This window comes from Archocentrus centrarchus, chromosome 22 (assembly GCF_007364275.1).
Source record: "Archocentrus centrarchus isolate MPI-CPG fArcCen1 chromosome 22, fArcCen1, whole genome shotgun sequence".
In the NCBI taxonomy this organism is placed as follows: domain Eukaryota; kingdom Metazoa; phylum Chordata; class Actinopteri; order Cichliformes; family Cichlidae; genus Archocentrus; species Archocentrus centrarchus.
Genome location: NC_044367.1, coordinates 7,985,425 through 8,008,290, shown reverse-complemented (window position 1 = coordinate 8,008,290; position 22,866 = coordinate 7,985,425). Strand labels below are relative to the sequence as shown.

Genomic DNA, 22,866 nt, shown 5'->3' with positions numbered 1-22,866 from the left:
TTCCTGGCTGTGAGGTAATCTGCCTTTAAAATGTGGCCTTAAAAGGATGCAGCCCCTGAATTGGGACACACCCTATGTGAGTCACCCTTTCAACTTGTGTCAAATGTGCGACCTTCAAAACACATACCAGTTTTTAAGTTGTGTTGGTAGGCCAAGTAAAACCAGAGTTATGATCAGTCATTTATGCCTTGCTTTTTCACGTTTGATGCAGGAAGAAACAGAAAAAAAATCACTAGCAGGAAGGGCTTGCAGGCAAAAAAGGAAAGAGGAAAAAAAAATCACGGCATCCCCTTTTGTGTCGGTGGAAAAATGTGCCACATCAACCTATCAAATTTGTGGCAATGTGTGGCATTGCTTTGCTGAGGAACAGGTGAAAGTTGTGGGAGTGGCCAAAGACAGACAGCGATACTGATGGCGAGTTTTGAAATTTGGCATTGGCAGTTTCATCTGATCCACAAAAACTTTCAAATTGGCCATAACTCAAGATCAGTGTGACCTAGGATGTTCAAATTCACACTATAGATGCACACTGCTGAGGCTAGACCCATCAAATATCACACACTTGTTCACTGACTTTACTATAACAGCATTTTGATTAAAATGTTATCACTTTTACCTATACCTATTTTGCCTGTTTCACACTGTTATTGTTACATCTGCTCTTACCAGTAGAGAGAAAATGAATATTGAGCAGAACTGAGTGCAGTTTATTGGTGCAGCCCTCCACAATACTCTGTTTCTCATATGACCGCTTGGGAAAATGAATTGCCCACCCCTGATCTAGATGGAAGTTTTGTTTTAATTAAACTGGGAAAACATTAGCCATGTAAAAGGGGGCTCTTAAAGTTAGCTTTTAAAAATGGAAAATATCATGAAGCAGTGTTTCATTGAGCTTATGTCCAGCAGAGCAATTTTTTTGACTTGACAATCACAGAATATAAAATATTTGCAAATAATTCTGCTCACCTTTTTACTACAAATCCACCATAAAGCCAAACAATGTAGGTCCACAGTTCTTTTTTTTTTTTTTTCTTTCTTCAGAATAAGAAAGAAAATTTCATCTCTTTCTTCATCTCTCTACTCCATCCTTCATAGGCCCTCCCCACACACAGCAGCCTTTCACCAACAACTACACATCTGGTGGTGGAAAAAGTTGAGGATGAAAATAAATGTTTGCAAATGTGTACTTGGTAAATAGACTGGTACTTGTATAGTGCCTTGCAGTTCAATTTGAGCACCCAAAGCCCTTTTTTCAAGTCTTTCACCCAGTTGCACACACTGAGCTTTTAGCTGTGCCTAAGCACACAGATCTTGCCCAAAGACCTTCATGAAGGAGGATTTCATGCTGCACTGCTGTATTAGACAGCACCAGCTTTACCTAGGTGTACCTAATAAGTGCCAACTGAAGGTAGTTGTCCTGTGCTTGAAATTCTCCGCCATGACCAGGAGAGGGAGGCATTGGGTCAGAAATGAGACAGAAAAGAACACAAAACATCTAAAATTAGCAAAAGAATTCTAGATGGGGCTGAACCACAGATGGGGTTCTTTGGTCACAGATGAACTATGGATTATGATTGCTGATATTTCCCTTTCTTTGGAATTCAGTTGGCTTATAAGCTTCTAATCAGAATGTGATGGATAGCAAAGTGATTTTTATAACAAGATCAGCAGAACCTTTTTTTTACAGTTAGGAGAAAGATTCAGTTTATGAACTTTGAAGATCATCACAGAGACTTTTTCTGTCCAGTTTAATGTGCCAACAAATGGAATAAGAGAGACAGTGATTATATGATACGTTTAACAGCCTGAGACAACAGATAGTGGGATGGTAATCTGAAAATATGCTAATGTTCCATTATTAATCTAAATCATGGTGAAATGCCAGCTCAGCTTTGATCAGAACTCAGAACAGTTCTCCTCTCTGAAGTCAGCCTCGTCTTCTTAAATCAAAGAGGCAGCAGAAGAAGACTTTGTCAAGTAATTATTTTTGTTTCTCTGTATCTAGGTGTTTTTAATTAGATGATGTACAACTTATTTTGCATATTAAGATAACTGGTATGAATGAGACCTATATTTGGTTCAGTAATTTTTTCAGACCCACATAGTCACACGTAATTGTGTGTGTGTGTGTGTGTGTGTGTACACACTATATTGCCAGAAGTATATGCTTGCCCATCTTCATACCCACATGAACTTGAGTGACATCCCACCCTTTGCAGCTATAACAGCTTCAACTCTTCTGGAAAGGCGTTCCACAGGTTTAGGAGTGTTTATGGGAATTTTTGACCATTCTTCCAGAAGCACGTTTACGAGCACAGACACTGATGTTGGACAAGAAGTCCTGGCTCGCAGTCTGTCAAAGGCCTTCTGTGGGGTTGAGGTCAGGGCTCTGTGCAGGCAGTCAAGTTCTTCTACACAAAACACACTCATCCATGTCTTTGTTCACTGGTGTGCAGTCATGTTGGAACAGGAAGGGGCCATCCCCCAACTTTTCCCGCAAAGTTTGGATCATAAATTTGTCCAAGTTGTCTTTGGCATTAAGAGTTCCTAGTTTTAGAATCTGTTGAGGACCAGATGAGTGTTTTATGTCCTGACATGTAAAAAACCCCACAACTGAAAGAATACAGACTTTTTTTCTGACTGCATTTAAATGTTGTTTACAGAGCTTAAGTGTAGGCTAATTGTTGTTTTTGGTTGGCTGCTTGTATTTTGTTTTCATTGAATGACATTGTTTTTGTTTTTTCGTTTTTTAAATTTCATGCACTCCTGTCAGAAGAATGAGGCATTGTAAAGGCATCTTCACAACATATTAATGGGAATAATACTGTGACATCAGTTTCTTTCTTTTTTTAATTATTTTTTTTTATTATTCAGGACCAAAGCGTTGTATGTGACGTGTCAATTCAGTTGTTCAGTGTGTGGGCCTTTCACTTAAGTCAGGATGAACCTCTGAGGAAAAAGGGTGTTCTTGGTTTAGTGTCTTGACCTTGTTTTTCTTGTTTTACTAAAGTTTAATTAACACATGGATGTGAGTAGAAGTACTGCAATATCTGTGATGAGACCAGATTTTCATTGCAATATCTGCAGAAATGTTTAAAAAGGAAGGCGGAGTCATATTTATAAAACTTGGTTTGTGGTTTCTGTTTTTTCCCAAATTAAACACATGCACATGAAAATGTCAGTATAATGTATAAAAATGAATTGTCAGTAGCTTATATACTACAAATATCACTGTTTGCAGAGTAGTGTGTGCAGCACAGTAGCAGAATAAGAGCTGGTGTTATGAAAGATTTATGGTGGCTCATTGGTGTCTGTTTCTGTAGGTATGCGGCTACACAAAAAGGATTTTGGGTTTGCAACAAACAGACTTTCTTGCATGCAGTGGCCCCAAAAAAGGAACAGCAGGTAGCTTTACGGTAGTGATGCTCAGCCCAATTAAACTCTACTAACTACACTAAACTATATTAAAAAAAAAAAAAAAAAAAAATGCTCCTACTGCTCTGAGTTTGACTTTTATCTGTCAGGAGAGGAGACTTTCTCTGGTGCATGCACGCTGCACACAGTGACACTGATTCATCCCTACAAATGATTGCAGAGGATCATGCTTGTAAAGTTAAAGCGGGAAAGTTCACCCTCCATAAATCAGCCAGCTTGATAAACTGGCCAATATTAACTATTTGCACATACATCACTCTGTGTACAGCTCGAGCAGTACACAAAAAAGTGAAATGGAGTAATTTTACAGTTATGTTCATAAACGCTGCTACTACTGCTCAGTATATCCATCAGAGAGTAGTGACGAGTTTACCTCAAACAGGCCCCGTGTGCGTGCTAATATGAACAACGTGTATCTACCTCTGTCTTTGCTGTTGCTCCCATAGATTTCAGTTGCAGATTCCTAGTCTGTTCTTCAGCTCACACCTTGACCTACATATTATGCAGGTGTGGGTGTGTGTAGATTGTATATACACACTGTCCAGTAAGTGGACTCGAGTTTGATGTAATCCATCTTTGTAACTACAGATGTTTATAACCTAACATCATTCAACACAGAACTCGGCACTTTTTAAAAAATATCTGTCTATATTTATATTTACTATATTTATGTCTTTACTGTTCATAATATACATAGACTACTGAGGTACTAGGCAAGTGTCAAGTGCCTAGTACATCAGTTGTCTTGGATGTTAGTGGTGTCTGTGTACATCAATTTTCTATCAGTGTGGATGGTGTATATGTGTGTGTATAATATAAATAATAAAATAAATTCATAATATATAAAAACACACACACTGGCCAGAGGGACATAGGCGGTGGGGGTGGGGTGAGGGCGTTGAGGAAGGTGCATTCAGGTCAGTTCTATTCAAAGCAAATGTGACAAGCTCATTTTCAGGGGGAGGTGTGTGTGTGTGTGTGTGTGTGTGTGTGTGTGTGTGTGTGTGTGTTTGTGTGTGTGTGTGTGTGTGTGTGTGTGTGTGTGTGTGTGTGTGCATGGTACACTAGGAAGGGAGATGTATCACAGATGAGAGGATGGAGCACACACACCTCCATGAGCCCTCCTCGCTCAATCTCCACGTCAAGCCAAATGTAACCCAGAGCTCTGTGTGTTTTAGCCGTGTGTGTAATATAAAAATTTAGCTGGCTTAGAATTACGTTATGGTTAGGTTGAGGTTTTGACTGGTAGTGGCTAGAACTGGGGGTAGGGTTAGGGGGTCATTGTAAGGAAATAAGTGCAGTGCAGTGTAATGTTCTCTGAAGTGATGGAAACATGACTGTGTGTGTGTGTGTGTGTGTGTGTGTGTGTGTGTGTGTGTGTGTGTGTGTGTGTGTGTGTGTGTGTGTGTGTGTGTGTGTGTTTCAGGTTTGAGCATGATGTTGAGTTCTTGATCATCATGAAAATGGGGTGTTGTGAAGCTAGAAGTTTAAAACTGAACAGTTTCTTCCAAATAAATGTTACTCTAATGTTTTTATTGTAAATGTAATTTTACATGTAAGAAACAAGTTTTTGTGGCCAGGAATGGAGAGAAGACACAAAGATGTACAGTATTTTATTTTAATGTAATTGTTTTATTATTTATTATATCAGGGATATAAACCATTGTTAAATATCATGAAGTAAAAAATTTCAAGGAAATTGAAGTTCACATGTATATTTTAAATATTGTAAGTTTTCAGTAATGTGACGTTAGTCAGCTTCTGTATTTCTTTCTTTGCATCACAAGACTTTAGCATGGTACTGTTTTTGTGTTTGTGTGGAAACCAGTCTGTATATAAAACACAGCAGTATCACCTGCTGGTTTTGAACTTTGCAGTTTGAAGCCTCCGTGTGTTGTTTTGGTTTTGGTTTTTGTTTTTTTTGTTTCTTTCTTTTAAACAGGAAAGAAATCACTCTATACATCTGTTTATGAAAGAGGAAACTACCCATAGAGCTCAAAATTTTATTCATTTATTTCTTTAATACAAATTTGCTTTTTAATGTTGTAAAGTTGGACATGGGAGTCTATAGAAGTTGACTATTTTGGAGCCAGCCTCAAGTGGCCATTAGAGGAACCGCAGCTTTTGGCACATCCATGTTGGCTTTATTCATGAGCCTAAGAGGTTGCCACTATGTCACTACAGTACATTCATCTGATCTGTTGCTTAAAACAAAGCTTAAGTATGTGTGCCTGTTCAGCTCACCTGGTTGAGCAGGTGACCAAGTTTGTGTGGGTGTGTGTGTGTGTGTGTGTTTGTTTTTGTTTTTTCAGAATGGAAAACACACCGTTGGTAGTTAAAGCATTAGAGCACAGATCCACCTCTCACTGGGCACTGTTTCTACTTTCTTATGCTTTTCTGTCTTTATGTCCTTCCATTTTTCCCCTCCTCTTTATTATGGATTCCACTGCACTCTCTTTCTGCTGCTTAAGCTCAAAACAGTTTACAGATGGCTCTGCTAGGTGGTGGCTGAGGCTTTAAATGGAGGAACCAGCGGCATCCATGGGCACACACATGCGAACACACATGTGAACACACACTGATTCTTGCTGAAACCGATGAGGCAGATTTATGACAGCTGCTGGCCACAACAAATTAAGTTGACAGTGATGTATGTGTGAGGTCAAATGTCATACTACACTAACAGACCACACACTGTCATACATCCCTGTGGTAGCCCTGTACTCCCAGTCCTTCTTGTTAGATAGCCCCCCCCCCCAAGCTTACCTACATAATGAAATTCCTCATACTGATTTGTCCATTTAAAAAAATATATATATATATATTTTTTTTAATTCCCTTCTTGTCTACCACCTTCTTTGTATCTCCAGACTCATCCCACTGCCAGTAAGCTGCCCTTGAAGGACGGCTTCACATTTGATGACTACAGGTCAGTGCATAAGTCACTTTACATGTTTGTGGATCTTTTTTGTGTAAACTGGAGCAGAATATTTTTGCTTTGTTACAGCTTAGTTGTGACTGTCACAGATTTACCTTCGTTTTGGCCTCGTGCCACATCTGACAAACTAAGGCAGTTAGTTCGTTCCATTAGAACACATTTCTTCCTTAAACTGTGCTTAAACGCACACATTTGTGCTAGTAGAGAACGTACTGTGTATTCTAAAGGCAAGGGTTTAGATACATTTCACATCTTGATCCATAGGCAGTATTATAGCAGACTTAAATTGCTTTATACTCCAAGTCACATTTAACCATACATTAATACAGTGACCACTAGCTCGAACCCTGAAGTATTCATTGGGCAAATCTTTACAAAATGCTGCTGATGAAGTTTTTTTTTTTGGGGGGGGGGGGGGGGGGGGGGGGGTTACTTTATTTTTTATGAATTTTCAAGAAAAAACTGTAGACTGATAAACGTCTATGGCTACTCCTTCCTTATTTATAAGCTGGCTCTTCTGAAATGTGGCACAAGTTTTCGTTGGCAAAATTCTACAAAATGTTGGAGATGAATTTTTGATTTTTGACTATGTGGAAGTTGAACTTCAAACACTTTATCGACCTCACCTAATTTGCATGTCTTTGGACGGTGTGAGGAAGTCGGGATGCCCAGAGAGAACAAACTCCACAGAGAGGCCCTAGCCAACCAGATTTTGAACCAGTAACCTTCTTGCTGTGAACTGCCAGTGCTAACCACTCCACCACCATGCTTCCCAGTCTTAATTTAATTATAAAATTAAGCTGTTTGTTTTTTTTTTGTTTTTTTAAGTTCTCTTCCACAAATATTTATTTACCAAGTACTTTGTGGCAAATAACGGATCAATATATTAGTTTCATCCGTGTTGAGTTTACTACTGTACAATCCTCTCATTCTTATTTGAGAGCACAGTTGTTGCTACAGTAAGTAGCCAACCTCAGGCCTTTCTGTCCTGTTTTTGGTGAGTTACAGTGTAGCCAGTTCTGTCTGCTGCAGGTTTTAGTTTAAACTGCTTTGGAGATCTGTTGTGATCTTCCAGATCTCTCAGCATGAAGTACCTTTTCCTGCTGTAGATCTGTGTTCTGATGATTGTGTGTCACAGGTGGGCAGTGTCCTCCGTGATGACCCGTCAGAATCAAATCCCAACTGAGGACGGCAGCCGGGTCACTCTGGCCCTCATCCCGCTCTGGGATATGTGCAACCATACAAATGGACTGGTATATACATACACACACACACATGTGCACACTGTTGTAACCTGATGGTTTAAGCCATCAGTATGGACACACTCTTCCATACTGTGAAGTGTGGTTTCATTATCAGAAAGTTGGAAAACATTCTGTTGACATCAGAACAGAGACACAGAGCTGTGAGAAAGTATTTACCCCTTCCTGATTTCTTAGTTTTTATGCAGATTTGTCACATTTCAGTTCATAAAACAAATTTTAATATTAGACAAAGATAACCTGAGTAAATACAAAATGCAGGGTTTTTTTTTTAAATGACGATTTTATTTATTATGGGAAAATGATTGTCCAGACCTGCCAGGCCCTTTGAGATGCTTTGGCATGACCGTAAACAGACCGTTCATGCTCAGTCTGATCTGAGTCGAGACCAGATCAGTGTGCAGGTCAAAGACTCCATCAGTTACTGCAAGTTACTGGGACACAAACTTCAGTACAAGACCAGTAAATTTAGGTCAGAGTAATGAATAATATCACAAACTAACCACCTCATTGTAACAGTTTCACTTTTTATATAAATGAATACAGTTATATAAATATGTAACTATGCATGCTTTGTGACCTTCTGGATGATTGGTCGATGTGCTCTTGGAGTAATTTATGCAGGCTGGCCGCTCCTGGGAAGATTCACCACTGTTCAGAGTTTTGTTTGTGGGTAATGGCTCTGACTGCAGTTCACTCGAATCCCAAAGCCTTAGAAACTGCTTTGTTACCCTGAGAAATGTCAGTGACTTTGTTTACTAGCTGTTTCTTAATGTTTACAAATTACCAAAAACTGTGTAAAGAAATAAAGTATCAGCTCAATGATGGTTGACCTGCAGCCAAATTAGTTTCCTTTCCTATATATCTCACATTGTTGAAGTAAAACATTTGACAGTGGAGCTCTACAGGCTCACAGGTCTCTTGTTGAAACTGAAGGGTTCTGGATTCTTTCTGCTGCTAATATATTTAGCCGTGGTAAGGGCTGCGTTAATAACATCACTTTCCAATTTGCAGATCACCACCGGATACAACCTAGAGGACGATCGCTGTGAGTGTGTGGCACTGCAGGACTACAAGAAGAATGAACAGGTGAGGAGATGGTCACACGTTGGTCTTTCTGTCCTCCTCGTCTCTGTTTACACGCAGCCTCTTTTCAGTAATATTGATGTTAGCAGCTGTATGAAAGCAGGAGAAATATTGACTGACTCTGTACAGCATGCACAAATTATTATGCACAAATTTGTACTTTTAAAAGGTAATACATAATACTGATCTATTAATAATGATTAAATAACAGTGTAATCTTTACTGTGCAGATGGTAGATCCACTGTTATGTTGCAAAAAGGAATGCAGGCTAAGAATGGATGGCTGCTAAAAGCAACATGAAAGTTGGGAATAAATGGGATTATGGCAAAAAGGCAACTGAGGATGAGTATCAGTGGCACCAGCAGCCATAATCCTGTATGCACATTTAAAAAAAAAATAAATAAATAAATATATTGACAACAGTATATTTTATCAGAAAGAAAAAAGAAAGTGAGTTGCTGAGAGTCTGTGCTGCGAGTTTTATGATGTGGCGCTTGAATCCTGCTTACTATGAAATGTATTCCTGCCAGCACCACTGAGTATTGTGTCACTGGGTGTCACTTGGTGTTGGCTCTCACTGCGGTATTGTATCACTTCCTGTTCCTGTTTCGGAGCACAGTGTTTTGCTGTGTGTTAGCTGTTATATCTGTATAACTAGATTTATCTGGATAATAACATATTTTAGTGTAATCTTCACCTACTTTAAATAGCATACTCTTTGCTGAATCACCTGTATTCACATTACTCACTTTATTTGTTTTTAGAAATTCGCTAGCTTAGCTTAGCTAGTAGCTTAGCCCTTAGCCGACTCACTACCAGCATGGCTTCTTCTCCTGTCTCTCCTGCACTTTCCTGCTCTGGGTGTCACATGTTTAGTTACTCCTCGGCCTCCTTTAGCAGTAACGGTACTTGTAATAAATGTAGTCTGTTTGTAGCTCTGGAGGCCAGGCTTTCTGAACTGGAGACTCGGCTCCGCACACTGGAAAATCCTACATCTAGCCAGGCCCCTGTAGCGGGTGCGGACCATGGTAGCTTAGCCGCCGTTAGCTCCCCCCCAGCAGATCCCGAGCAGCAGGGAAAACAGGCCAGCTGGGTGACGGTGAGGAGGAAGCGTAGTCCTAAGCAGAAGCCCCGGGTACACCACCAACCTATTCACGTCTCTAATCGTTTTTCTCCACTCGGCGACACACCCGCCGAGGAACAAACTCTGGTTATTGGTGACTCTGTTTTGAGAAACGTGAAGCTAGAGACACCGGCGACCATAGTCAAATGTCTTCCAGGGGCCAGAGCAGGCGACATTCATGGAAATTTGAAACTGCTGGCTAAGGCTAATCGTAGATTTGGTAAGATCGTTATTCACGTCGGCAGTAATGACACCCGGTTACGCCAATCGGAGGTCACTAAAATTAATATTGACTCGGTGTGTAACTTTGCAAAAACGATGTCGGACTCTGTAGTTTTCTCTGGGCCCCTCCCCAATCAGACCAGGAGCGACATGTTTAGCCGCATGTTCTCCTTGAATCGCTGGCTGTCTGAGTGGTGTCCAAAAAACGACGTGGGCTTCATAGATAATTGGCAAAGTTTCTGGGGAAAACCTGGTCTTGTTAGGAGAGACGGCATCCATCCCACTTTGGATGGAGCAGCTCTCATTTCTAGAAATCTGGCCAAATTTATTAACCCTCCTAAAAACTGACTACCCAGGGTTGAGACCAGGAAGCAGAGTTGCAGTCTTACACGCCTCTCTGCAGCTTCTCTCCTCCTGCCATCCCCCCAAAACCCCATCCCCATAGAGTCGGTGCCTGCTCCCAGACCACCAAAAACCAAAGCTAAAATCAGCAAAAAACTATTTAAGCATAAAAATTCAAAAACAATAAATAATACAGCTTCATCAACTGCACCAAAGAATAAAACAATTAAATGTGGATTGTTAAACATTAGGTCTCTCTCTTCCAAGTCCCTATTAGTAAATGATTTAATAATTGATCAACGTATTGATTTATTCTGCCTTACAGAAACCTGGTTACAGCAGGATGAATATGTTAGTTTAAATGAATCAACACCCCCGAGTCACAGTAACTGTCAGAATGCTCGAAGCACAGGTCGAGGAGGAGGATTAGCTGCAATCTTCAATTCCAGCTTATTAATTAATCAGAGACCCAGACAAAGTTTTCATTCTTTTGAAAGCCTGACTCTTAGTCTTGTCCATCCTAATTGGGAAAATCAAAAACCTGTTTTATTTGTTATTATCTATCGTCCACCTGGTCCCTACTCAGAGTTTCTGTCTGATTTCTCAGACTTTTTATCTGATTTAGTGCTCAGTTCAGATAAAATAATTATAGTGGGTGATTTCAACATCCATGTAGATGCTGAGAATGACAGCCTCAACACTGCATTTAATCTATTGTTAGATTCAATTGGCTTCTCTCAAAATGTAAAGGAGCCCACCCACCACTTTAATCATACTCTGGATCTTGTCCTAACATATGGCATAGAAACTGAAGACTTAACAGTATTCCCTGAAAGCCCCCTCCTGTCTGATCATTTCTTAGTAACATTTACATTTACTTTAATGGATTACACAGCAGTGGGGAATAAGTTTATTTACAGTAGAAGTCTTTCTGAAAGTGCTGTAACTAAGTTTAAGGATCTAATTCCTTCATTGTTATGCTCTTCAGTGCCATGTGCCAACACAGTGCAGAGCAGCTACCTAAACTCTGCTCCCAGTGAGGTCGATTATCTCGTCAATAGTTTTACTTCCTCACTGCGTATGACTTTGGATACTGTGGCTCCTCTGAAAAGGAAAGCTTCAAATCAGAAGTGCCTGACTCCGTGGTATAATTCACAAACGCACAGCTTAAAGCAGATAACCCGAAAGCTGGAGAGGGAATGGCGTCTCACTAAATTAGAAGATGCTCATTTAGCCTGGAAAAAGAGTTTGTTGCTCTATAAAAAAGCCCTCCGTAAAGCTAGGACATCTTACTATTCATCATTAATTGAAGAAAATAAGAACAACCCCAGGTTTCTTTTCAGCACTGTAGCCAGGCTGACAAAGAGTCAGAGCTCTGTAGAGCCGAGTATTCCATTAACCTTAACTAGTAGTGACTTCATGGATTTCTTTACAAATAAAATTTTAGACATTCGAGAAAAAATTATTCATAACCATCTCAAAGATTATTCTTCATGTTCGGCTGTTTTCAGCACTGCTGGTATTTGTTTAGACTCTTTTGCTCCAGTTGATCTTTCAGAGTTAACTTCAATAGTTACTTCCTCCAAACCAGCAACATGTTTATTAGATCCCATTCCTACTAGACTGTTCAAAGAAGTCTTTCCAATTATTGATGCTTCAATCTTAAAAATGATCAATCAGTCTTTATTAGTTGGCTATGTACCACAGACCTTCAAGGTGGCTGTAATTAAACCTCTGCTTAAAAAGCCATCACTTGACCCAGCTGTCTTAGCTAATTATAGGCCAATCTCCAACCATCCTTTTCTCTCAAAGATTCTTGAAAGAGTAGTTGTAAAACAGCTAACTGATCATCTGCAGAGGAACGGTTTATTTGAAGAGTTTCAGTCAGGTTTCAGAATTCATCACAGTACAGAAACAGCATTAGTGAAGGTTACAAATGATCTTCTTAGAGCCTCTGACAGTGGACTCATCTCTGTTCTTGTCCTGTTGGACCTCAGTGCAGCTTTTGATACTGTTGACCATAACATTTTATTACAGAGATTAGAGCTTGCTATAGGTATTAAAGGTACTGCACTGCAGTGGTTTGAATCATATTTATCTCATAGACTCCAATTTGTTCATGTAAATGGGGAGTCTTCTTCAGACAGTAAGGTTAATTATGGAGTTCCACAGGGTTCTGTGCTAGGACCAATTTTATTTACATTATACATGCTTCCCTTAGGCAGTATTATTAGAAAGCACTGCATCAATTTTCATTGTTATGCAGATGATACTCAGCTTTACCTATCAATGAAGCCAGATGACACACATCAATTAGTTAAACTGCAGGAATGTCTTAAAGACATTAAGGCCTGGATGACCTCTAATTTCCTGCTTCTAAATTCAGATAAAACTGAAATTCTTGTTCTCGGCCCCACAAATCTTAGAAACATGGTGTCTAACCACATACTTACTCTGGATGGCATTACTTTGGCCTCCAGTAACACTGTGAGAAATCTTGGAGTCATTTTTGACCAGGATATGTCCTTCAATGCACATATTAAACAAATATGTAGGACCGCTTTTTTGCATTTGCGCAATATTTCTAAAATTAGAAACATCCTTTCTCAGAGTGATGCTGAAAAGCTCATTCATGCATTTATTACTTCTAGGCTGGATTATTGTAATTCATTATTATCAGGCTGTCCTAAAAGCTTTCTGAAAAGCCTTCAGCTGATCCAAAATGCTGCAGCTAGAGTACTGACAGGGACTAGAAAGAGAGAGCATATTTCTCCCATATTGGCTTCTCTTCATTGGCTCCCTGTTAAATCTAGAATAGAATTTAAAATTCTTCTCCTCACATACAAGGTCTTGAATAATCAGGCACCATCTTATCTCAAAGACCTCATAGTACCATATCACCCCAACAGAGCACTTCGCTCTCAGACTGCTGGCTTACTTGTGGTTCCTAGGATACTTAAGAGTAGAATGGGAGGCAGAGCCTTCAGCTTTCAGGCGCCTCTTCTGTGGAACCAGCTTCCAGCTTGGATTCGAGAGACAGACACCCTCTCTATTTTTAAGATTAGGCTTAAAACTTTCCTTTATGATAAAGCTTATAGTTAGGGCTGGATCAGGTGACCCTGAACCATCCCTTAGTTATGCTGCTATAGGCCTAGTCTGCTGGGGGGTTCACATAATGCACTGTTTCTCATTCACCTTATTTACTTTGTTTATACTCCACTCTGCATTTAATCATTAATTGATATTAATCTCTGGCTCTCTTCCACAGCATGTCTTTCTCTCCCCTCAGCCCAACCGGTCGCGGCAGATGACTGCCCCTCCCTGAGCCTGGTTCTGCTGGAGGTTTCTTCCTGTTAAAAGGGAGTTTTTCCTTTCCACTGTCGCCAAGTGCTGCTCATAGGGGGTCGTTTTGACTGTTGGGTTTTCTCTGTATTATTGTAGGGTCTTTACCCACAATACAAAGCGCCTTGAGGCGACAGTTTGTTGTGATTTGGCGCTATATAAATAAAATTGAATTGAATTGAATAGAATCTGATGATCTGTTCTTCCCACAGATCTACATCTTTTATGGCACAAGATCCAATGCCGAGTTCGTAATCCACAACGGCTTCTTCTTCCAAGACAACTCTCACGACCGGGTGAAGATCAAGCTTGGTGTCAGCAAGAGCGAACGCCTCTACGCCATGAAGGCCGAAGTTCTGGCGAGAGCTGGCATCCCAGCGTAGGTTCAGCCCCTCCAGTGTAACCCTGCTGTAAATGTTTGACGTGCTCTGTTCACACTAAGCCCTTTAATATGGGTCAACGAGGGCTCCAGGCTCACCACAAACTCTGCACCTTTTTATATAGCTGTGCTGTGTCTTCCAGCAGTAGATATTTCAACCAATTAGGCCCCTCTTTGGTATAATTTAAGCACATAATCTAAATGTTGCAACACCCCCCACCCCCACCTACCAAGTTTCAATTTACTATCCACCCCAACACTTTCATCACCAAGAAGCTTAATCAGTTTATCATTAGCCTCTTAATTTTATGCAGCATTCTCGGTGCAGCATTTTTAATCAGATGCTTTTAATCTCTTATTGATGACAGCCTAAATCTCAACAGTGGAAATTAAGTGAAACAATCCCCGTTGTTGCTGCGGTGCTCTATTAAACTGACAGATTTGCTCATAGATCATTTTCAAAGGAAAGAGCAACAGATTCAGGCCTTGGTGACATGTGGAGTAGCTGCTATCATCAGACTCTTTTTACATCATGCAGATCAGTCCGTGTGGGTATTTTAAGTGGCAAAAACAACCTTTAAGCTCACTGCAGGGCGTAGAATGAACTTTCCTGAGCTGGCTGCTCTCCTGCTTCTACAGCATTGGACAGAGGGATAATTTAATAGGAAGAACGGGGAGGCGGCTGTAATGCATTTCTTCCTTGTAATAATGCCGACCCTGTGCTACTCTGATCGCCACATCGATCACTTTGCTGAGGCAGGAAAATATTGTCACTTAAGTTCTAATATATCCCATGTTTTCTGGCCTCCTGCTGACTTTTGCAATCCACAGGAATACATGAAATTGCTGCATTAACATTATTGTTCAGAGAGGCCAAAGAAAAAATTAGATCTGCGAGAATGAGGTGAGCTGCAGGCAGATGTCAGGTTCACAGGATTTGTTTGTAAAAGCTCAAATTTGGACATGTATTAGTTCTTAAAGCAGCCTGTTCAGCTTTTCCTGTTCTGTCAGTCTGTTCTGATGGAGGTCCATATTAAACATGGCCTAAGTTTCAAAGAATGAGGTCAGTGTGTGGCAAAGTAATCCCCGTGAACCAAAGGTTCAGCACTTTTTCAGCTCTTGGTTTTCATAAGTTAATTACAAATGAGGTATTGGCTTGTTTTGGAGCCATCCTCAAGGGAACATTTGAAAGAGCAGTTTTGGGCACTTCCATGTTGGCTTTATTCTTTTTCATGCCAGGAAATTGTTGCTTTTTTTTTTTCTTTTTTTTTTTAAATTGGACTAAAAATGTGATTCAGTCACTTTCTTGTTTTTTACATTGATCTCCATCCATGTTTGGATGGAGATCAATACTGGATGTAAAAACATTGGTAAGTACTAGTTTAGAGCCATTTTTGGGACTTTTGTGTTGGATTAATTTTTCAGTGTTTCATCACAGTAAAGTCACATGTTTTATAGCTCAAAAAACATTTTTCTACACCTCTTTCACCACACCATCCAGGTTGTGCACGCTCCTGTATAGTTGAGGTGCACTATTTTAATGAAGTTGTTTCTCTCTAACTTAAAATAATGTGTTTTTGGCATTTGTGAATCTCAACTGTGGGAGATGAGAATCAGGATTTTGAAAAGTTTTTTAAAGGCTTACTCCTTGTAGTCATGTGTTGACCTGTTTACTAACATGTTGGCCTTTATGCTGCTGTCTTTCAGATCCTATGTTTTTGCTCTGCACTGTAATGAACCCCCAATTTCAGCCCAGCTCCTCGCCTTCCTAAGAGTCTTCTGCATGACAGAGGGTAAGGCACCAATACAACACACACACATTCAGAGTGAAATCTCTGTAGAACCTGCAGGTTACAAACCTGATAGCTCTGTAAAACTAAGCACACTACGTGCTTTTTTTTTTTTTTTTTCTTAAATGCTTTGAGATGGCCGTCAGGCGACTGCTTCCTCTGCAAGAATCAAAGAGGTGGAGGAGTAAGGCCTGTCCATTTCTGAGCTGGTTAATTGATCAAGGCAGGCAACCAGATGTGTGGAAGGAGCAATTCACTTTGGGGTTTGCAATATTCATTGGCCTATATGCAGAAAGGCACCACTGTCATGAATCCCCAACCACACAAGGCCATATCCTCCTCCTATCACAGGACTCATCGCTGATACATTATTCTGATTTTTTTTTTGTTTGTTTTTGTTTTTTGCTGCATGTTAATTTTTCAAAGGACCCAGTGCCTTTTGGATTTGTGTGTGTTGCTGTGTGTATCAACATTTCTTAACAGATGTGACATGATGGAATTGTGTGCACATACAACTGGGATGCTGCGTTTCTCCCCTTTCATCTTCCAGTGTAACCAAACCATGTTCATGTCTAAAGATCAAAGGCAGCAGGATAATGAAGCAGAGCGTGTTCAGAACTTCTTTACGCTCACTGACAGAAATGGAAATATCAAACTTGTGTTGAGTCAGACGGCGTTAGGAGGTCGAGTGGTTGGCTTATTACATCTTTTGACAGTGGTCACAAATTAAAGGGACGCTGATGCAATAAGGCTGAGTTTCAATCACATTTGAGTCAAATCTGCCGGATACAGTAGTAAGTTTAGCTTTTCATAATTCCATCTGAATTTATATGTAACACAAGGTTTGTCGTCTTCATCGACCAATAAAGTTGATAACAAATGAACGTTTTACTGTTCACTGATCCAAATGACCTGCGAGTAGTTCCAGTTCAGAATCAACAAGCTGATGAGCTTAAACTTGAAACAATTTATGATATTATCCTTGCTATAAATCTAACCCTTTGTGTTCCTCATGCCAACAAGTAGCTATTTTATTTTTGTGAACTCACATTCTTACATGCATGTCAAGGCTGACCTTCATTGTTCATTAGGGATCCAAAACACTCAGGAAACGCACGTTAAACATTGTCCATACAATATCGTGCGTGCATTTAAAGTCAATTTGAAAAGTTTGGCATATTATTTTATAATCAAATTATGTTTTAAGTGTCACTGAAATGTGTGAAACTTGGCTGCGTAACATCACACACACACAATGTCAAACTGGTGCTCTGCGCGTGGGTAAAGTTAGCAGTTCTAGCAGCAGCTTTCTTTATTGCTCATGTCTGCACACCTGCACTATAGAATAGAATACCTCTTTTTTTTGTTATTGCCATACATAAACATACATGAAATTTGGTTTGCAGTTGGCATTCTTGTTTGGACTGCCTCTGTTTCAGCTGACTGCATTTTTGGATGTTTTAGGTCCATTCCAGATTTGTCATGTTGACAATTTCAAATCGGATGCATTTTATGATTTTTGTTGTTTAAAGATGAAACCACATGCTCCTTTGACCTTTTAAGTCTACCTCCATGTTACTACTTGTCTCTTATGGCCCTAGAGATACTGACATTTATCTTAATTTCAGATGAACTGAAAGACTACCTGCTCGGAGATCGTGCCATCAATAAGATTTTCACCCTAGGCAACAGTGAGTTCCCTGTCAGCTGGGAGAATGAGATCAAGTTGTGGACATTCCTTGAGACTCGGGCTGCTCTTCTGCTCAAGACCTACAAGACCACTTCAGAGGTCAGTTGGCTGGAGTTTTGTCCTGTTAAAATGTGTCTAATGAAAATCATTTAAAGGTTCTGCACTTTCAGAGGCAAAAATCTTTGCTCTGAAAAGTCTGCTCTGTAAGCAAAATTTACGGGGTCATTGATTCCATAAATTTTGTAATTCCCTCCCCCCAGCGTGGTATTTGTTTGTTCCTTGTTTCTACCTTATTTTTTCTCCTCCCCTTTTGAAACCTTTCCTTATTCAGGAGGACTGCTCCATTCTGGAGAAACCTGATCTAGCTCTTCACTCTCGCATGGCTATCCAGCTCCGCCTGGCTGAGAAGCAGATCCTGGAGAAGGCATTGGCTTGTGGCCGGGCCAAACGTCAGCATTTCCAGAAGAAGCTGGAGGAGGGGGCTTTGTTGCCCCGTTATGAGGAAAGTGATATAGCTTTGCTGGAGAATACAGAAGCAGATGCAAAGCTTCCAGTAATCCTGCGCGAGGTTGAGGAAGGCCAGGAGATCCAGGTGGAGGAGGACAGTCCACTCCTGAATGGGGTGAAGGTGGTCTATGGGACTAATGTAGAGCAAGTGCGGGACGAGACTCAGGTCAGCACAGATGTTGACTCTGCTTTGGCCTCGATTGGAAGTTCAAACCAAAAGGGCCAAAGGGAACAGGCTAACCCAAGTGCCAGTCGAACTGAAGATAAACCCAAAGAGAACACCGATTAAATAATTCCACTTACTGCCACAGTCCATGCTATTTATTTATTTTTGTGTCTCTTCAATGACTCAGAAAAATAGAAGCTGAAAAGAAATTGAATTAAAAGTCATAGAACGTCTGTGTTCATCCAGCGTGGGTTTTCTTAGTTGTTGGCTGCTGAACTGCCTTCTAGGCTTCTATGCAGATGATGTTCTGGTTAAATTGGCTGAAACATAAGTGTACACTGAAAGTTCGAGGACTAGTGCATGGGAGGAAAGCAAAGTGAGGCACCGTAGAACAGGTTTTTGTACGAGTCGGAAAAAAGAGAAGCAGTGAATTAAGTGAATGTTTCAACAAAGCCAAAATCTCTCATATTGTGAATAGGTTGGTTTGTGTGTGCAGTTTTTTTTTTTTCTTAAATGTCTCCAGTATGTTTTGAGTTGACAATCATATTTGTGTGGTGTGCACTTAAGTCTAGATCGCCACTGCCATATCGGTCTGTTTAATAGAAGAACAGAGAATGCTCTGTTAGTTGTTGAGACTAATGCATGTTCTCAGTCGTTGCTAACTGTCATGATTCAAAATGGCAGCCCAATCTGGAAGATCCTGTTTTCTTAGTGGAAATAAATTAATTAGCATTTTCTGAAACTAATGATGAATCTGTAGTGTAAGCTGCATTGATTAACCTGAGGAAGCCATATAGCACTGAGGACTCAGTGAGACAGAGGAACGTGTTTGAAAGCTTTTTGTTCAACCGCCTTAAAATGTGGTCAACCCAATCAGTGACACTTGACACGTGAATGCAAAGAAGCACTATCTGTAGGTTCTGTAGGTTAGCGTCAGTTGAAGGAGTGGCCCCAATAACTGTGCTCTGATAATGACAAAAATTTGACAGTCCTTGCAGTGCAACACGTTACCTGCTCTAGACTGTGGAAGTCAGGACTCGCCATATATCACATTGGACTGGTGATTTCAAGCCAGTTACTGACCTGAGTGTGTTAGTAAAGTAGATTTTACATGGATGTATAGTGAGGTCTCAGAACATGTTTAAATGACTGCATTAGGGATGGCTGTGGCTCAAGAGGTAGAGCAGGTCATCTGCTATTGGAAGGTTGGTGGTTCGATCCCTGGCTGTTCTAGTCCGCATGCCAATTTATCCTTGGGCAAGATACAGAACTCTGAGTTGCTCCCGATGCGTTCATTGTAGTTTGTGTGTGAATGTTAGAAAGCGCTTAGATGTAGAAAGTGCTTGTATGAATGTATGTGTAAAGTACTTTGACTGTTCATGTAGAGTAGAAAGGCAGTAGACAAGAACCAGCCCATTTTGGATAAACTGCACCAAAGATGTTGGAGGTCACCCAGGGACTTCTTTGCATGAAACTCTGGTAAATGTATCTTATTTGCAACATCGGTACATTTCTTGGTACCAATTAAAATTTAAAGTACAGTTTTCTCAGTCATTTCTTTGAAAGTGGAAAGAGATAAAATACTGTTACAGTTTAGTGCTGTTACAGCTGGAGACTAACCAACTATAACAGTTGTCATATAAATAAAACAAAAAAGCTACATTAACTGGAACAGTTAAATTGTGTGGATTAAAGGACATCCACACTTTCTTAAATACATAAATACTATATATATATACTGTTTTGGCACAATAATCAGCTGCCTCTATCCAGTGCTGTGTACCCTCAGGTTCTGCTGTCAAAGTCAACAGAGCTGGAAAGAGTGTTGGGACACAGCAGAAAGACATTAAGGACTGCTGCAGCAACCAGATCAGCCTGACGTTAGGGAGACCGGAGGTTGGCTGGTTAGCAGCAACGTTCAAAAAGCATTCTCTCAGAAAGATGGAAAAAATAATCTGTAAAAACAGGCTTTCATATACCTGGGCAGCCCACCCAAGTAACACTGAGTTTCACAGTTAAAACAATAACATTAAAAAATAGAAAGGGACCAAATGGTGTGTCCCACCTTTTTGTGTGTGTGTGTGTGTGGGGGGGTCATGTTCTTCAGTCTTCTTGGGAAGCTTTATAATAGAAAATCTAAAATTCCAGCCCTGTTTTCGTGTGTGTTTAAGCCATTAAAGATGTATGCTGTACAATCCTTCCACCCTGGAAAAAACTATTCAAAGAAATCCCAAAAAATCCCAAATTACCACGATATTAATGCCCATGAATGTGTATAAACTTCTAACCACAACTGTGTCTGAAAGTTCATCCTCTGAAACATCATTTTAGCTCCTGTTCTTAAAGACTCATCATATACTGCTGTGTGCATAGTCTGCTGTGCAGGTTGTTGTGAGTCTGTGAGAACTGTCACGCTACTTTGTTATGTAAGAATAAAAAATAGGAGCTGAAAATGAGCATAAGTCCCCTTTAAAAATGTTTCTTTTCAAATATTCAACCAGGAAAGTAACACAAACACTAACAATTTTTACAGTCTGAATGGGGAAGTAATTATCAGTCCATACAGAGACTGAGACAGGGGACTTCATTAACCAAGGGGTGACATCATGGTTAATGGTCTGTTTCTTTATTTTATATTAAAGCTATGGTTGTGTGTATATACCAGGGCTGACAGTAAAACTGTTTTCTCAAACTACTTGTGTGGCACAGAATTGTCAGAAAATGAATATCAGTTCCCCACAGCTGAGTGGCTACAAGTTATTCTTTTATTGTGATAAAACAAAAAGAAAATGCATGTCTTAAGCAGAATATTTATTGTTAATGTCACTGACAATGTGCAGTCATTTTGTGGGGTAAGTGAATAGCTAATCATCTTGGCTCAGCAGAAATCTGTATATAAAAGATGGACATAGCCAACATGCTGTCACCCACTGGTTCGTGAATTCTGGATTTTAGTCTTTAGCTTTATGGCTGCTGTCGTCATTTCCTAGAGCCTGAAGTGAAAGTATTTGGATGAAAGGGTAGGATGCTGAGTTCTCAAGTCGCCGTCAGAGGACCTGCAGTTTTTGAGCTTGACTGAACTTGTTAGCTAAGATGTAAGATTGATTAGCAGATGACTGATGGATTTCATTTTTTTTTTTTTTTTTTTAAATCAGATGTAACCTTAATATTTACAGTTATAAATATGTACTGTGACTGTCAGTGAACCGCTGGCTTCAGCTTCACCATTTTTTGCAAAAACATTTGAATTGGGGTCACTCCTCATTAACACGCAGAGTTGTGCAAACTTAGCATGTTGTTAGCTAATGGAAGCTTGCTGGTAGTATGAAGGCAAGGCAGTGAGTAATGCCTACTGTCATTAATCTGAGTCAGTTGGCCCAGTGCCCAGTACTGCTGAGCACTTTGTACCCCGTGTGTGTGTGTGTGTGTGTGTGTGTGTGTGTGTGTGTGTGTACACAAAAATACAAATCTGTATTTTTATGAAATTGTATACATTTACCAACCTTAGAAGACATTTGCTGCTTTTTTTAAGGACTTACGTGGCGTGTGCTTGTGTGTGACGATGAGGGAGAGCGAGGGCTCCTAGCTTTAACCATAGACTCAACAAGTCCTGTCCTGCATGGATATGTTTTCCCACTGACCCACACTCCTCCTCATCTCACTATGCAGAGAGGGAAACTTGTCCTGATGCTGTCATCATCATCATCCAAAAATGAGAGATTAAACTTCATCCATTTCTCGCCTCTTGTGTGGAGTGGTGTTCTTTCTCTGGTAGGGGCCACGTTCTTTAAAGACAGGTCAGCATCTTTCTATTCCTCTGGCTTCTCCGTTTGTTGATAAGGTAAGAAAAGGTTTATCAATTTTTATTTATTTTTGTTTTGTTTTCCCCTTTCTTTGCCCCCAGGCTATATTAGGAATTTATAAAGGTAACATTATCTTGAATCATTGAATTCGGGGCAATTAAATTTTGATGTGCTTCGTTCATAATTCATGTATGTCTAAGATAAAACCCCTTTAATCCTTGAATATATTATTATAATGGGCACTGGTTTGGGCAGCAGAGAGTGAGGCATGTCCAGTATTGTTAGTACTTGCTGTGTCAATGCTGGGAGCAGGCCTGGGAACAGCACACCCAACTAATCTTGCCCTCTGAATTATATACCTCCATCCATATTAATTCTGAGTGTTTGCATCCCTGGTTGGGCCCAGATGGAGCACCATTGCCATGCAAGTGCTTACAGGTATAAGGGTAGGTTGAGCTAGAGCAGTAGGCAAAGAAAATGATGGATAAACAAGTGCTCTCCCATCTGCTGCTTCTGATTTAAGACTGCTCCCTATTTTCTTAAAAATTGTCCAAGTAATGCTAAAATCTCTATTCCTTTAAGCAAACAGCTTTCAGTTTTCAGCATATAGTCAATTAAATTTTAGGGAGACATACAATATACAGTATAACATCACACGAAGCAGTTAGCCATGCTGTTAGGAGAAAAAGTTGAACTTTAGAGATGTTTTAAGAAAGATGTTCAGCTAAAAAGTGTGTCTAAACAGAGTTGCAAGAACAAGTGGTAAACAGGATGAGTTTG

General features: G+C 40.1%; 1 protein-coding gene across 4 annotated transcripts in view; it reads left to right on the top strand.

The window, feature by feature from the left end:
* setd3 (SET domain containing 3, actin histidine methyltransferase) overlaps positions 1 to 21,994 on the top strand; it is a 43,947-nt gene extending 21,953 nt beyond the window's left edge. For all 4 annotated transcript variants that reach the window (XM_030718876.1, XM_030718877.1, XM_030718875.1 and 1 more), the window contains exons 7-13: positions 6,306 to 6,364; positions 7,512 to 7,626; positions 8,650 to 8,724; positions 13,964 to 14,130; positions 15,838 to 15,923; positions 17,549 to 17,709; positions 17,942 to 21,994. In XM_030718876.1, the coding sequence (XP_030574736.1) occupies positions 6,306 to 6,364; positions 7,512 to 7,626; positions 8,650 to 8,724; positions 13,964 to 14,130; positions 15,838 to 15,923; positions 17,549 to 17,709; positions 17,942 to 18,406 (1,128 nt within the window). In that variant the 3' untranslated portion in view covers positions 18,407 to 21,994. The remainder of the gene's footprint in view (positions 1 to 6,305; positions 6,365 to 7,511; positions 7,627 to 8,649; positions 8,725 to 13,963; positions 14,131 to 15,837; positions 15,924 to 17,548; positions 17,710 to 17,941) is intronic.
* Positions 21,995 to 22,866: the final 872 nt, after the last annotated feature.